At 35.4% G+C, this 13,382-nt stretch overlaps 1 protein-coding gene across 5 annotated transcripts in view; it reads left to right on the plus strand.

Annotated features, from left to right (window-relative positions):
* Positions 1-11,199, plus strand: part of MNAT1 (MNAT1 component of CDK activating kinase) — a 216,494-nt gene extending 205,295 nt beyond the window's left edge. For 4 of the 5 annotated variants that reach the window (XM_049706413.1, XM_049706412.1, XM_049706414.1 and 1 more), the window contains one exon: positions 8,452-8,913. Coding sequence is in view for 3 of the 5 variants with exons in the window: in XM_049706412.1 (XP_049562369.1) it covers positions 8,452-8,572 (121 nt within the window). In the remaining 2 variants the exon portion in view is untranslated. Of the gene's footprint in view, positions 1-8,451; positions 8,914-10,551 lie in introns of those variants that run through there. The other variant, XM_033421047.2, reaches the window with a different exon arrangement.
* Positions 11,200-13,382: the final 2,183 nt, after the last annotated feature.

The following is a 13,382-nucleotide window of genomic DNA, read 5'->3' on the forward strand; positions in this document are numbered from 1 at the left end:
CTGAAGTTTGAAAAATAAAAGAACTTTCTAAACCATAATGTTAGTAATTGTCCAAGGAGGGATTCAAACCCAAATGTATCTGTTTCTAAAATCTTTGTCCTTTCTACTAAACCATTATGTCTTTATATATTTATGTGGTACAGGGACAAAGGGGGAAATGGTACAGGGGAGAAGACTGGGGTGGTGTATATTTAATTTAGAGTCTGTAGTCACTAGGAGACCATGCCAAGGGGGAGAGTTTTCCTTCTTCAACCTTAACAGGGTGCTTACCCAACTACCATTGGATGGAGAGAGGAATTGAATTTGGTTTCTCCATCTAGGCTCATAGCCTTATTACTAGCCCCAGAGAGCTCAGTATGTTTCATGCTAATAAAGAAGTAGAAATTTGCAGCATTATCGTAGGAAAAAATTCCAGGTTATCAGGGCTTTGGCTGAGGCTTCATTGACCACTTAACTGATTTCATCCATCACTTTGTTTTTGCTGCTTTAGTAGATCAGCTTTTTAACCACTGATCAGTACTTAGGCCTGCTGTTTAGATGTGTAATCTTCAAAGGGTTCTTTGCTGATAAATCTGATTTTACTAACTTTTCTCATCTTAAATTAGTTATTGACTTTGCATGGAAACCAGGAGGGAGTCTACTAAAACAGTAGAAAGAACAATATGAATGTAACATGTTTTAGTATTATATATACTTTAAGATGAATTATTATAATTAACATGAATTATTACAAATGGAATCAAAGTAGCTATAAGTAGTAATATTTGGTGAAATCAAGGTCAGCTAGGAATGGTTCAGTGTTTCCAAGCAGATTGTTGACTGGATTAATGGCAGCTGTGGTTGTGACTATATTTTGTGCACTACTCTTTTTTTAATGAAATATTTCATACATAGAAAATATATAGTATATGTACTTTATAAAGAGTAATAATAAAACAGTTACTAAATTGTTTCCATTCTCATTGCTTCTCCCTCCTCTACTCCTTCAAGTCCTGTATTTTGAATTCTACTTATTAACGTATGAGATGGAGCATAACCAATGCTGTTGAAACTACCTGTGTGCATTTCTCTTACCCTACTGTGGTTCCACCTAACATCAGAGATTCACTCACCCTGAATATGGTGATTATCATTTCCTTGCTTTTCTTTACAGTTTGATCATATATATTCATTCTGTATTTAGTTTTGCATGTTTAGAACTTTATGTAAGTGGACCATGCTCTGCATATTTTCTGTAACTTGTTTGTAGTTTTGGTTTTCTCAGCATTGTTTGTGAGATTCCCTAATGTTAATACATGCATGCATGTAGCTGTAGCTCCTTTGTTTTTACTGCTGTATAATATTCTACTGTATAAGTAATAATAATTTGTCCATTCTCCTGTCAATGGACACTTGGGTTGTTTCTTTTGTTCTTTTGCTGTAAGAAACACTACTGCTATAAGTATTGGGTTGGCCAAAAAGTTCATTCAGGTTTTTCCATAACATGTTACGGAAAACCCGAACGAACTTTTTGGCCACCCAGTACTAGGAATAGGCCCCTTGGAGCCCCTCGATGGAGAAATCTAATAGGTTTTCTGTCCCTGTCCGCTATTATTACCACCCTAAAATTACAAGAACGGGAGAGGCACAAGTAGCAGGTTCTAACTCTTTTCCAAGTGGCTCATACCTCCCTTGCATCTACCTCCTGTGCAAGTCCAGGGGAAGAGAGTGTATGAGATATTGGCAGGGGACGGCAGCATTTACCATACCTGAATACACCCTTCACTCTAAAATATCTTAACTTATGTGTTAGGATTGTCCCGAGAAACAGAACCATTAGCAGAAATAGAGGAAGGGAGGGAAGGAAGGGGAGAGATGGAGGAAAGGAGGGAAGGGAGAAGGGAGGGAAGGAAGGAAAGGGAGGGAGGGAGGGAGGGAGGAAGGCAAGGAAGGAAGGAAGGAGGGAAATTATAAGGTATTGGCTCACACAGTTATGGAGGCTGAAAAGTCCCATGATCTGCTATCTATAAGCTGGAGAGCTGGGAAAACCAGTGGTGCATTTCAAAGGCCTGAGACAGAACCAACGGTGTAGATGCTAGTCCAAGTCTAGATGCCAGTCTGGAGCACCAAGAACAAGAGAAGATCAGTGTTCCAGCTTAAAGAGTCAGGCAAAGTGAATTAAACTTTCTTCCACCTTTTTGTTAATCTCAGGTTCTCAACAGATTAGATAATACCCACCCACACTGGGGAAGGCCATCTGCTTTACTTAGTTCATCAATTCAAATGCTAATCTCTTCCAGAAACACCCTCACAGACACTCAGATACACACACAGAGTAATGATAAACCAGATATCTGGGTGTCCTGTGGCTTATTCAATATAATTTTATGTTGATGCATAAAATTAACCACCACAGCTTCTTTTGTCATACGATTATACGTTGTAGTTCTCTAGGTCTCTGCCTTAGTCCTTTCTCTCTTCTCATTCTGTCTCCTCTCCCTAAATATTAAGCATCTACTCTTATGGTTTCAGATACCATCTAAATACTGATAACTCCCAAATTACGTTCATTCCATAATTTTATTCTTAGCACTTGGTGCATATATCCAGCTACCATTCTGCATCTCAACTCATGTATTCTTATATAAGCGCTTCAGACTCAAGTCCAAAATTAAATTCATGATCTTTCCCTTTTCTCTTGTCCCACCCCAATTTGCTTCTCCTCCTCCAGTTTTCCATTGTCTCTGTGAGGGCATCTTTTCTGTTATACCTGACTAGGTAGCTGGAAGTTGAGCTTGACAATACTTCCTCCTTCCCTTCCCCTTCCCCCATATTCCGTTGGTCCTTAAATATCTCTTGAACTAGTACTTTATTTCCACTGCCACCACCCTAATCCAGGAACCATTGTCTCAAGCCTGGAATAGAGAAACATTCTCATATGGAGTCTCTATAATCAACTTCTGCTTCTCTAATTCACTGTGCAGCCAAACTAGCCTATTTAAATTACCAGGTTCCTGACAAATTTTTAGTTGCTTCCCATTGCCCTTTGAATAAAATTTGCAGTTCTTAACATTCCTATAAGGCCTTCTTTTGGATACTTTCTGCCTGTATCACTAGCCTCATCCTGAGCTGGAGTGACCTTTTCCCTGTATTCTCAGTATGCGCTGTTTCCTCATCCTTTGGATATAAGCTTAACTGTCATTTCCTTAGGAAGGCCTTTTCTAAACTTGTTCACATTGGTTTCCCTTTTTATCCACAGCCATAGAGCCCTGACTTTCTCTTTCATGATATTTATTAACATCTTTTTTTTTTTTTCCCTACTGAATTACAGGTTCCATGAGAGCATGGAGTCTTTTCTGTCTGTTTTATTCTGAGAGTTGCTTCAATACCTGGCAAATAGTAGACACTGAGTAATTTTTTTTTTTTTTTTTTGAAAAATGAATGAGCTGCATACATATGAATGTTTGCATTTTACCTGTCCCACACTTGGGGAAAAATTGCTCATTCTTCCTTTATAAAGATGTGATGAAACTTCCGGCATACATCTGTTACTAGCATGGAATTCATAGTAAAACATTACATTAGACAAACCAGAATGGGCTATGTCGTCTGTGTGTTCAGTAATTCACACTCAAATCAAGAAAGTATTCCTTTCACTATGTAGTTACATTAACTTTCAGTAATAGCTGTCTTGACCTAAAATTCCTGGTGTGTTTTTTGATAGTAATAAATTGTACAGTTTGCTTCAGTTATAATTCAGAAAGACTTATCTGAGCAATCTGTAATTATCTCTTACTTTGGAGCAATGTGGCTTTTAATTTCCAAATCTGAGCTTTGTTGTTCAGATGGTCTAAATGTCTGGAATAATTGGTCATTTGATTACCAATTATGTTAGTGTAAGTCTGAAATCAGCTTTAATAAGTAGTTTATTCAAGTTGCTGGCTAGATAATAAAGTGAAGAGTAGCATCATGACTGTTTGTGGAATTCGTTATATTTTTGGTTGGAGTTCATGAAGCCATGTATTTTTATGACCAAACTGCCTTCAGAATTATGGACAGTAATTCTGACTTGTAGCGCTTTCCTCATTTATGTTAGAATATATGGTTATCAATTTCTCTATGTAGACAGTTTATCTGTTTTTCTGACATTGTGATTGGATTAGGACACCTGAGCACTAACCTCAGTTTTTTAGAATGCTTCTGCATTTTAGTGATAATTGTCTGAGCACATCATTGCTCTGATTGTTTTTAAATCTTGAGATAGTCTTCAGGTTGTTAAGGGAAATCTTTTATAGCTTTGGCTGAATTTCTTACAAGAGCTCTTGGTCTTGACAGCTGAGATGTGTTAGCTGATCTCTCTTAATGGTACTTAGATTTGAATTTTGCAGGCTGGGAGGCAGAACTACTTGGAACTGGTCTTTTCAACGCATGATGGCTTTAAATGCAGACTTTAAAAAATGGGCCACCTTGTAAAAAGAAAGTCTTAGTCTCTAGAGTTCATTCCCTTTCTTAGTTTGAACCAGTCCAACTTTACAACTCAGTGGAGTTAAAAAGTTGGACTTTTTTTAATTTTTAAACTCTCCATAGGGCCTGGTAATTTGAGGTGGAGGAAACTAATATGAACTTCACATTTTCATTTCAGTTTAAATTCTGAGATTCTTTGATTCTCTGGAGCCAAAAGCATTTCAAGGGTTTTCATGAGGAGGTTATGACTGGAGGGGAAGAGTGCTGCCTCTTGGTTCTGAGTGACAACCCCTGCCCTCTGCCCCTAGCTGAGAACTCAAAGAATTGTTACATAGCACTAAAATGAGCTGAGTCCAAAACTTCAGCCATATGGTCAATATAGGGCTTTTAAAGGAAGGGAAATAGTAAAAGAGTAATTTCAGAGGAACTCTCTTATGTTAAAGAACTGAGAAAATGAAGTCTTTCTGAGGCTAAGTGTAAATTATACCACCTTCTTTGGGAGCAAAAGCTGCTAAATGTAACAGAAGAAAATGACAGTGTAGGAAATCAAAGTTCAGGAACAGGCTTTCAAGTGTGGTTTTCTTACGCTTAATCCTTTACTCCCCTCTCAGGATCCATTCCCTCCTTTTCCTCCTCCTTCTCCAAAGTCTGCTTGAAAGAGATTTTGATGGGTAATGGCAAAGGAAGGCACCTTTAGACGTAGTATAAATTAGGGCATAAGATGCCCTTTGTACAGGAATTATCTTAGACATGCTTTTGAAAACATACTTTTTTTTTTAGCCTTATTTAAGAAAATAATCAAAGGTATGATTTTTAAATCTTTGAGTTTAGTCTGCTTTCAGTAAAAATAAGGTATAGGTACCAAAATAAGCAAACCTCTTTTTTTTCTTTCCTGGTTTCTGCTTGTAAGATTTACAGGTATTTAAAATAAACCCATGAAAAACAGAAATACTGTCCTGGGATTGGCTAAATAGTCAGAGCAATTACCTCCAGGCTCCAAAATCCAACTGAGCTTGACTTTTGGAAATAAATTTGGCTAAGACTTCTTCCTTATTCTGTTGTATAAAGGTGTACATGAAATGATACTGACCTCTGCCAGAAACCCCAGGAATCCTATTCAGTGATGTACTTGTAATGGTCATGAAAGAATTAAATCAACACAGATGTGGATTAATGTGAAAAAGTAGGCAAAACACTAAATTCTCATTGTGTGGTTTCAGTGTTGCAGATCCTTCAAAATACTTTGGTATACCACAATAATTAAAGGGTTTAAGAACGTTAAGATACTTAGAAAATAAAAGCCCACAGTTGAATAACAAGAATGACCTGTTTTATTTTTTAAAATTGAAATTAATGTAGACTGCCATGGTGAAAATAGGTTGAAATATTTAATAATAACTGTTTTGTGCAGCCCTAGAGATCAAAAACAGTAATGTAAATAAGCAGGTCTTTAAAGAATCATACTTACAAATATGTTTAATGTAAGTGATTGCTAGAAGGGAAATGCATTTTTTTCAATGCTATGCAAAGAAATTTTAATGGACTTGATGTTGGCAGTGAGAATCTACAAATTAGCATTAATAACTCAAATTTTATAATATTTGCTCATTGCTCTAGATTATGACTGTATTCAAGAAATACTGTTTTCAAACACTAATGAATCATTTTAAATAAACTTTTAAAAACACATTTATGACATCAATAAGTATGACTGTTTATTACATTTTACCTATAAAAAGTTGAACTGTTTTATATACTCTTTATGGAAACAGTGCACAGTCATAAATTAAAAGATGCAACTGTTTTGGATATTTTACTGGTGGTCCTGTGTTTTCCTGCCAGCAGTGCAGCTGTTTCAGGTTTCTCAGGATAACATATAAAAAGTTGTATGTACACTACAAGTTTATGCTTGAATTGCCAAGCCAGAGATGGTATGACTCAACTTTCCCAGAAGCAAGTTATACCAAAATGTGATGAATTAAAACAGCTAGTTGCACAGTGGTTTGTATTCAGTTATGAAAACCAGTTCTCATTTATGATAGTTGGCTTTGTAAGGTTGACACATTCTACTGTGGTACTTGAATTTTGCCATGAGTAAAGAGCCATTGGAGCTAAGACTGTGCTTTTGAGGGTCTGAGGAAAGAGAAAAGGGTGATACAATGCTATCTGGGGTGTGGATAAAACTTAGCTGGAAACTTGTGTCAGGAATGGAACATTTTCATTTTCAAGATACCTGTAAAAATATTACTCACTTATTTGTGTGATAGTTACTGAATTCTCAATGAAGAGAAATTAATTTTATGCTGTTCCAGGTTAATTTTTAGACTTTCTGAGGTGATTTAACACTTACCTCATTTCTCATGCATCATAGTCTTAACGGTGGACATTTTATTTTATTCTGGGAGGTAATAAGCAGATACCTTTATGGCCATGTATTAGGTTTGGGAATCCCTATTTAAATCCTGTGATACCCAAGGTTTTATTAAGAGTTTGACAACAACTGTTTAATAACAGTAGTCTCCAAAGTGAGATGCATCCCACCAGGATATGTAAGATGGGGTGTAGGGAGAAAATATTAGAACTTTTATTTAAACATTTTAGTTTCATCCTTTAAATGTTTCAAATTATATATTATATATATTTTATAATATACTTACTATATTAATATATTATGTGTATATACTATATAATAGTATATAATATATAAATATATAATTTATGAACAAGTATACAAGTTTTAGAGCTGCACGCTCAAATATTTTTACTGCTATAAATATACTATCAAAAAAGTTTGGAGATTGTTGCTCAATAAATATTCATTTCCTTTCTCCTTTCACTTGCCCCTTTCACCCTTGGCAGAGAAGCAAAGAATTAACACCTTGATTTGTGGCAGTGTGAATAAATTATAGCCAATTGCAGGAGCTTATGCTGTGTCTTACTTTGACCACTTTTTCTGTTTGGCCTCTTGTATTGCCATATAGTTTTTAATCACACAAGCTTATTAAACATGGATACAAATGAAAAACAGACTTGTTATTATGTTAGAAATAATAAGTTGCTCATGCATCAAGACTTTGACACACAGGAAGTCTGAATGAATGAATAGAAAAGTTTCCAAGTTATTAAAATGTTCTGGTACCTGATTTATTCATTTGCTATACCTGTAATTCTGAGGTGGATGAAGCTCCTTTACTTCCTGAGGCCTGAAGAAACAATGTGGTTTCTTAAACTAGGCATTAAAGCAAAGCTGGACATACTTGTTTTCTGACAGTGCTGGTAGTCATGCTAAGAAGTTGTCCCTCTTTGGCCAGGATTATCCCATTTTTTAGGGCTGTTTGTGTACCTTTATCAAGGTAGAAAGTTTTAATTGCTAAGTAACATGTGTGTAATTGAAGAATAATAGTGTCTGTTACAGCCTTTTGAGATTGACTCAAAAGACTCTTCTGTATTTACTAATTGGGACATTCTTTTGAACCCAGGCTCAGTTTTGGATGTAATTTTCTAAGGTTTCCTTTCCTGTAAGGAGGGAGACAATATATTTTTGTAATATTGAAGTAATTTTGAAGTAACTAGTATGTTCTCTCCCCTTTATCACTTGTTTACGTATTTTCTTCAGAACATATTTATGTAAAATTTTAGTAATACAATAGTATTATGATGTGCATTTATTTATTAAGAGTATGCCAGGAAGGAGAGCAGCAGTTAGGTACCCGAACAAGAGCCAGAAAAATAGATTAGTTCTGAAAATTGGGAATAGGGAACATTTTAAAAACAAGTATTATTTCTGAAACCTCCTTCAGAGCTGTTTTTAGATCTTAATGTAATTCGCTTTATAATTTAGAGTCGGTATGTTTCCTTTTAAAAGGAAATAATGCATTTATAAAGTCTGAACATTTCAGCCTTAGAATTCTTCTTTAACATTTGAATCAGTTTTACTATTGCTTTTTAAAGTGTTACCAATTTATATGTGCTTTCTATATCAATGGTACACTTTTTGTTTTGTTTTAGGTATTTAAACCATGTCAGAGCTGCCTCTCCACAGGACCTTGCTGGAGGCTATACTTCTTCTCTGGCTTGTCACAGAGCACTACAGGATGCATTCAGTGGGCTTTTCTGGCAGCCCAGTTAACCTTTATTTCTCCTCTATAAGATTTGGACCCTGGAGCCGAACCAGGGAGCTAGCAAAAGTAAAGCAGACTTGTAAAATTATAGCCATGTGCAGCTGTACAGCAACAGTATTACCACTAGCATCTGTGTTAAAGTATTTATAGAGAGCAAATTTCAGAACTAAGCTGAGTAATATAGTGGATAAATATTTGTGAAGAAATTTATTTTTTACTTATATTTTTCTGAGAGGGATTGAAGCTGTTAAGACTCATCCAATGGAAGCTATGAATAATTCACCTGTGTATGTTTGAGGTTGATAAGACTTGTAAAATCTTTTAAAAAATAAAGCTAGACTTTATACTGTTTTGTGGTTTTTCTCTTATTACAGTGTTTTACTTGAACACACATTAAAAATGCCATTTTGAATACGACACTTAGTGTTAATATCCAAGTCTGTTATTTCTTCTCATAAAATGTTCCATTTTTTCCCCAATGTCTTCTTAATACTAGTCCAGACAAGTGGATATATTTCCTTCTACCAACAGGTTGTGGCAAGTAAAACTTGACCTGTGATAATGTCAGTCTCTCAACATTAAAGACTCAGTGCCTGTTTTGAGCAGTGGAAAGTGAGACGAACCTTGATCAATGTGTTATAGTTCCCAGCTGTGAGCCTCGCTTAGGCTAAACCAGAGTACTAACCTGCTTTCATGACAAATTCAAAGAAGTAAGTTAACAAAATTTAATACTTAAAAGGCACCTTTCACCTCAATGTGAGCTCATTTTATGATGAAACCTTGGAGACTGGAATGAATATATTTTAAATGAAATTTCCCTATGAGTAAATTGCACACTCCGGTACAGTTTCTGTTGAAACTTCAAAGGCTTTTAGTATACCCAGAATGTTGCTTAAAGAGTTTGGATGTGGATAGGATATATATTTGTAGCATCTCAACCTTGTATGAGTCTGTTACCTAGACAACTGGGTATGGGACATCGTTTCTCAAGGAAATTAAAGGATTTTTTATTAAATCTCCATTACAACAGTTGTTAGAGTGGAAAGTTATGTGAAACAAGATTTGTGGGTTATATTAGGGTGGAATATCCATATGCAACAGCTCCGTCTTATTTGACTAAGTAGGTATTAATTTCAGGAGTACATCTTCATCTTTATAACACTTCTAACTATCTTTGATAATTGAGAAAACCAAGGCATTGAATAATTGAGTAGGCCAAGATCATATACACAAGTTAGTAAAAGCCAAAATTAGAACAAAAGTTTTTATCCAAGTCTAATTCTATAACTCTACTAGTCTGCATCCTATTTCTTATATCTATTAGTTTTCCCCAATAGAGGACTAGCATTTTAAGTACAATACATAAATCTGTTCAAAGAATAGTGAGAACGTTGGACTTGTGGTTAGATTTTCTGTACTCAGCTGCCAAAGTAAGGTATCCAGTCTTTAAAAAAGAAACACTATTATTTATTCTCAGTACCTTGTATGATGTATTTAAATGGAAGGAACTAATTATTAACAAAACATTTCAAAGGCTTTCAAAACTTTTTTGAGCCTACCTTATTATTGTGGAAATTGCCTGCACCTGATTTGGCAAATCAGTTAAATTCCACCACCTAGATATGTTTGTAATTATTTTGCCCTTACTATGGCCATACTTTGTTCAATAGGCTGGGTTTAGAAGTTAACTGACCCTATTAGATCAAAGGGAATGGTGAAAGATAACCTAATGGCAACAATTCACTAAATAACAAATATTCTACATTGATGAAATTATCCCCAATCCTCCCAGTGATTTCCTCTCTCAGAGACAAAAGGCTGAACAAGTCTTTTCATCTACATGAATTTAATAAGTCTTTTAATATTTTATAACACTAGCACAGAAACAACTACTGAGCATTAACCTATATGCCAAGCACTGTGCTTTATGCTTTATGAATTGTCTAATCCTTCTAACAGTGCTAATATTATTTCCCCATTTTAACAGGTGGAGATGCTAAGGCATGGAGAGGTTCAGCAACCTACCAAAGGTCAATACATCTTAAAAGGAGAAGAGTTTGGATTTGAACCCAAGTGGTTAAACTGCAGAGTCCATGTTCTAGAGATAGCTGTCAAACTTATAAACAACAGCTGTGCAAAACCAAATCTGAGTAGTCAAACTTCTTAAGACTTCCAGGAAATTTTACAGATCAAGTATCTAGTTCTTATATGGGATATAAGTGACATCAACTAAATAATGGTGTTGATATCCTTGAGAGAAGTCCTGAGGAATTCATTATGTAGAACATGATTTGACTGCTAACTGCACTCCCTTTTATGCAGACATTAATGGATTGAATACATTTACTTGGTAATTAGGATGCATTATTATTTAGTATTCGTTAATTTCTTTCAATAAATATTTGAGTTAAGCTTCTCTTAGAAGTTACCTTTAGGCTGTCAGCAGGTGGTTTGGAATAATCATTTCAAAATCTAATTAACGTGGCAGAAAACTTGTCAAAAAGTTAACAAAATTAAAAAATTCTACCTAATGAGTGCTCTAGCTGTCATTTTCTAGTGGATTAACCAAGAGTTCAGTTACTAGGTATCACATCAAAAAGTTCAGGATGAGCCAAATTTAAATAATGAAATAATCACATGTTCACTTATCCACTCTGAGGGAAAAAGGAGGAGAGGTTAAATTGTGTTAATAGAAGCATTTAAAGAATTCTGTTTTCTTTTTTTTTTTGGCGGTATGCAGGCCTCTCACTGTTGTGGCCTCTCCCGTTGCGGAGCACAGGCTCCAGACACACAGGCTCAGCGGTCATGGCTCACGGGCCCAGCCACTCCGCGGCATGTGGGATCTTCCCAGACCGGGGCACGAACCCGTGTCCCCAGCATCGGCAGGCGGACTCTCAACCACTGCGCCACCAGGGAAGCCCCCAGGAATTCTGTTTTCTTTACAATTATATACTGCATATTTTTTCTAATTAAGGGGTGACTAAATGGATCTTACCACTTTACATATGAATAAGAACATCATTTGCACCCACACTTAATATTTATAGCCTAGCACATGGATGTATCAATATAGTACTAGGAAAAAAGTTCTTATGACTACTTGCAAATTAATTATCTTCACCTAGATTGGGAGAAGGCAAACTGTAGACCTCTGGCGAAATCCAGGGGCTTCCTTTTTTTGTATGCTCCATGAGTTAAGGTTGGTGTCTGTATATTTTTAAGGTTGGAAAAAGCCAAAAGAATAATATACTTTTTAACATGTGAAAAGCATATGAAATTAAAATTTCAGTGTTCATAGTTTTTTTTTTTTTGGAATATGTGTTTATGTATTGTCTATGGCTGCTTTTGGACTACTATGGCAGTTGAGAGGCAGCAGAGACCTTATAGCTTAGAAAGCCTAAAATATTAAATGGCCCTTTACAGAAAGTTTGCTGACCCTTGCCCTACATACACTTGGAGGGGAGGGAGAGGAAGAAAATTAGAAGTCCCAAACTAGCAATCCCTGGCTGAATTAGCCCTCAAGGTTTTGTATAGGATAGGTTGGGTTGAACTCCAAAACCATTTTAAGTGTCTTTCGATAAGGAATAAAAGCTCCAAGTCATTACTTCCCTATACTTCTTACCATTTATTGCCGTCATCTATTTATATTACCTAGCTCTGAAGGCATTTGAGTTTGTAATTAATGACTTAGATTAGGGGTCCTCAAACTTTTTCTGTAGGACCAGAGAGTAAATATTTTAGGCTTTGTGGGCCAAGAGACAAAACTGAGGCCATTATGTAGATACAAGAGATACAATAAATTGGCACAATTTTTTAAATTAACAGACTTCAAAATACAATTGAGTACATTTTTTGTAGGGCTTTTTGGAGAATTACATTTCCTTTGATTGGGGTTCTAAGTGCTCCTGTCATCAAAATGAATTTTAATTGATCACATGTTGATGGTTATATGTAATGAGATTTTACACATTTCATCTTTAAAAAAGTCTTTTCAGACAGATACTGCCAAATTCTAGAACATGTGATTTTAACTGAACATATACATCACTTGGAAGGCATTTGTAAAACTATGAGATTCTTAATCCCTTGGTATTTGCCTTTTAGCATGTCATTACAATAACACATTAATCACTTCTAATTGAAGATCAGATGGAAGTTCAATTGTAGTTAAATGGACTTTGAAATATGGAAATTTCCTTTGCATTTGCACCAAGGTTCCAAGAATGCTGAACTCAGAAAATATATCCACTGCTAACTTATGAGAATGAAAATCTTGTTTCTTGTTTTAATTTTTGATAGCATGAGAAATGTACAGTTGTAGTCATTTCAGACTACTGCAGTATGTTTCACATTAAAGTTATGTTTGCCTTGTAACTGTAGGTTGATATCTTTGAGAAATATTATCAAGTCTTTAGCAAAAACTAATTTCCAAAGACACTCAGTATTTTAGAAGTGTTTAAGGTTGATTCTTCTTAAGAAAAATTTCAGTCTTGTCCATGACCCCCCAAAATTGCAGTCATACCTTACAATTGCTAAGCAAATAAAACTTAGGTTAAGCTGAAGAAATTTAGCTTCAATTTCTGACAAAATTCAAGGACTCTGAGGATGGTTAAAGTCCATGAAAGCAAATGAAGTTTATCATTGACATTACTGGTTCACTAACACATGACAGATTCAAATATTTGTTGCAATGTACTTGCTGGTGAATAATATAGTGAATAACTATAGGTTTTAAACACGGTGCATTTTCATAAGCTTTGTAAATTTTTCCAACTAGAGCTTTTTCTACCTCACACTTTTCTTTTTAACCATCATCAG

The sequence above is a fragment of the Orcinus orca genome, chromosome 2 (assembly GCF_937001465.1).
Source record: "Orcinus orca chromosome 2, mOrcOrc1.1, whole genome shotgun sequence".
Lineage (NCBI taxonomy): Eukaryota > Metazoa > Chordata > Mammalia > Artiodactyla > Delphinidae > Orcinus > Orcinus orca.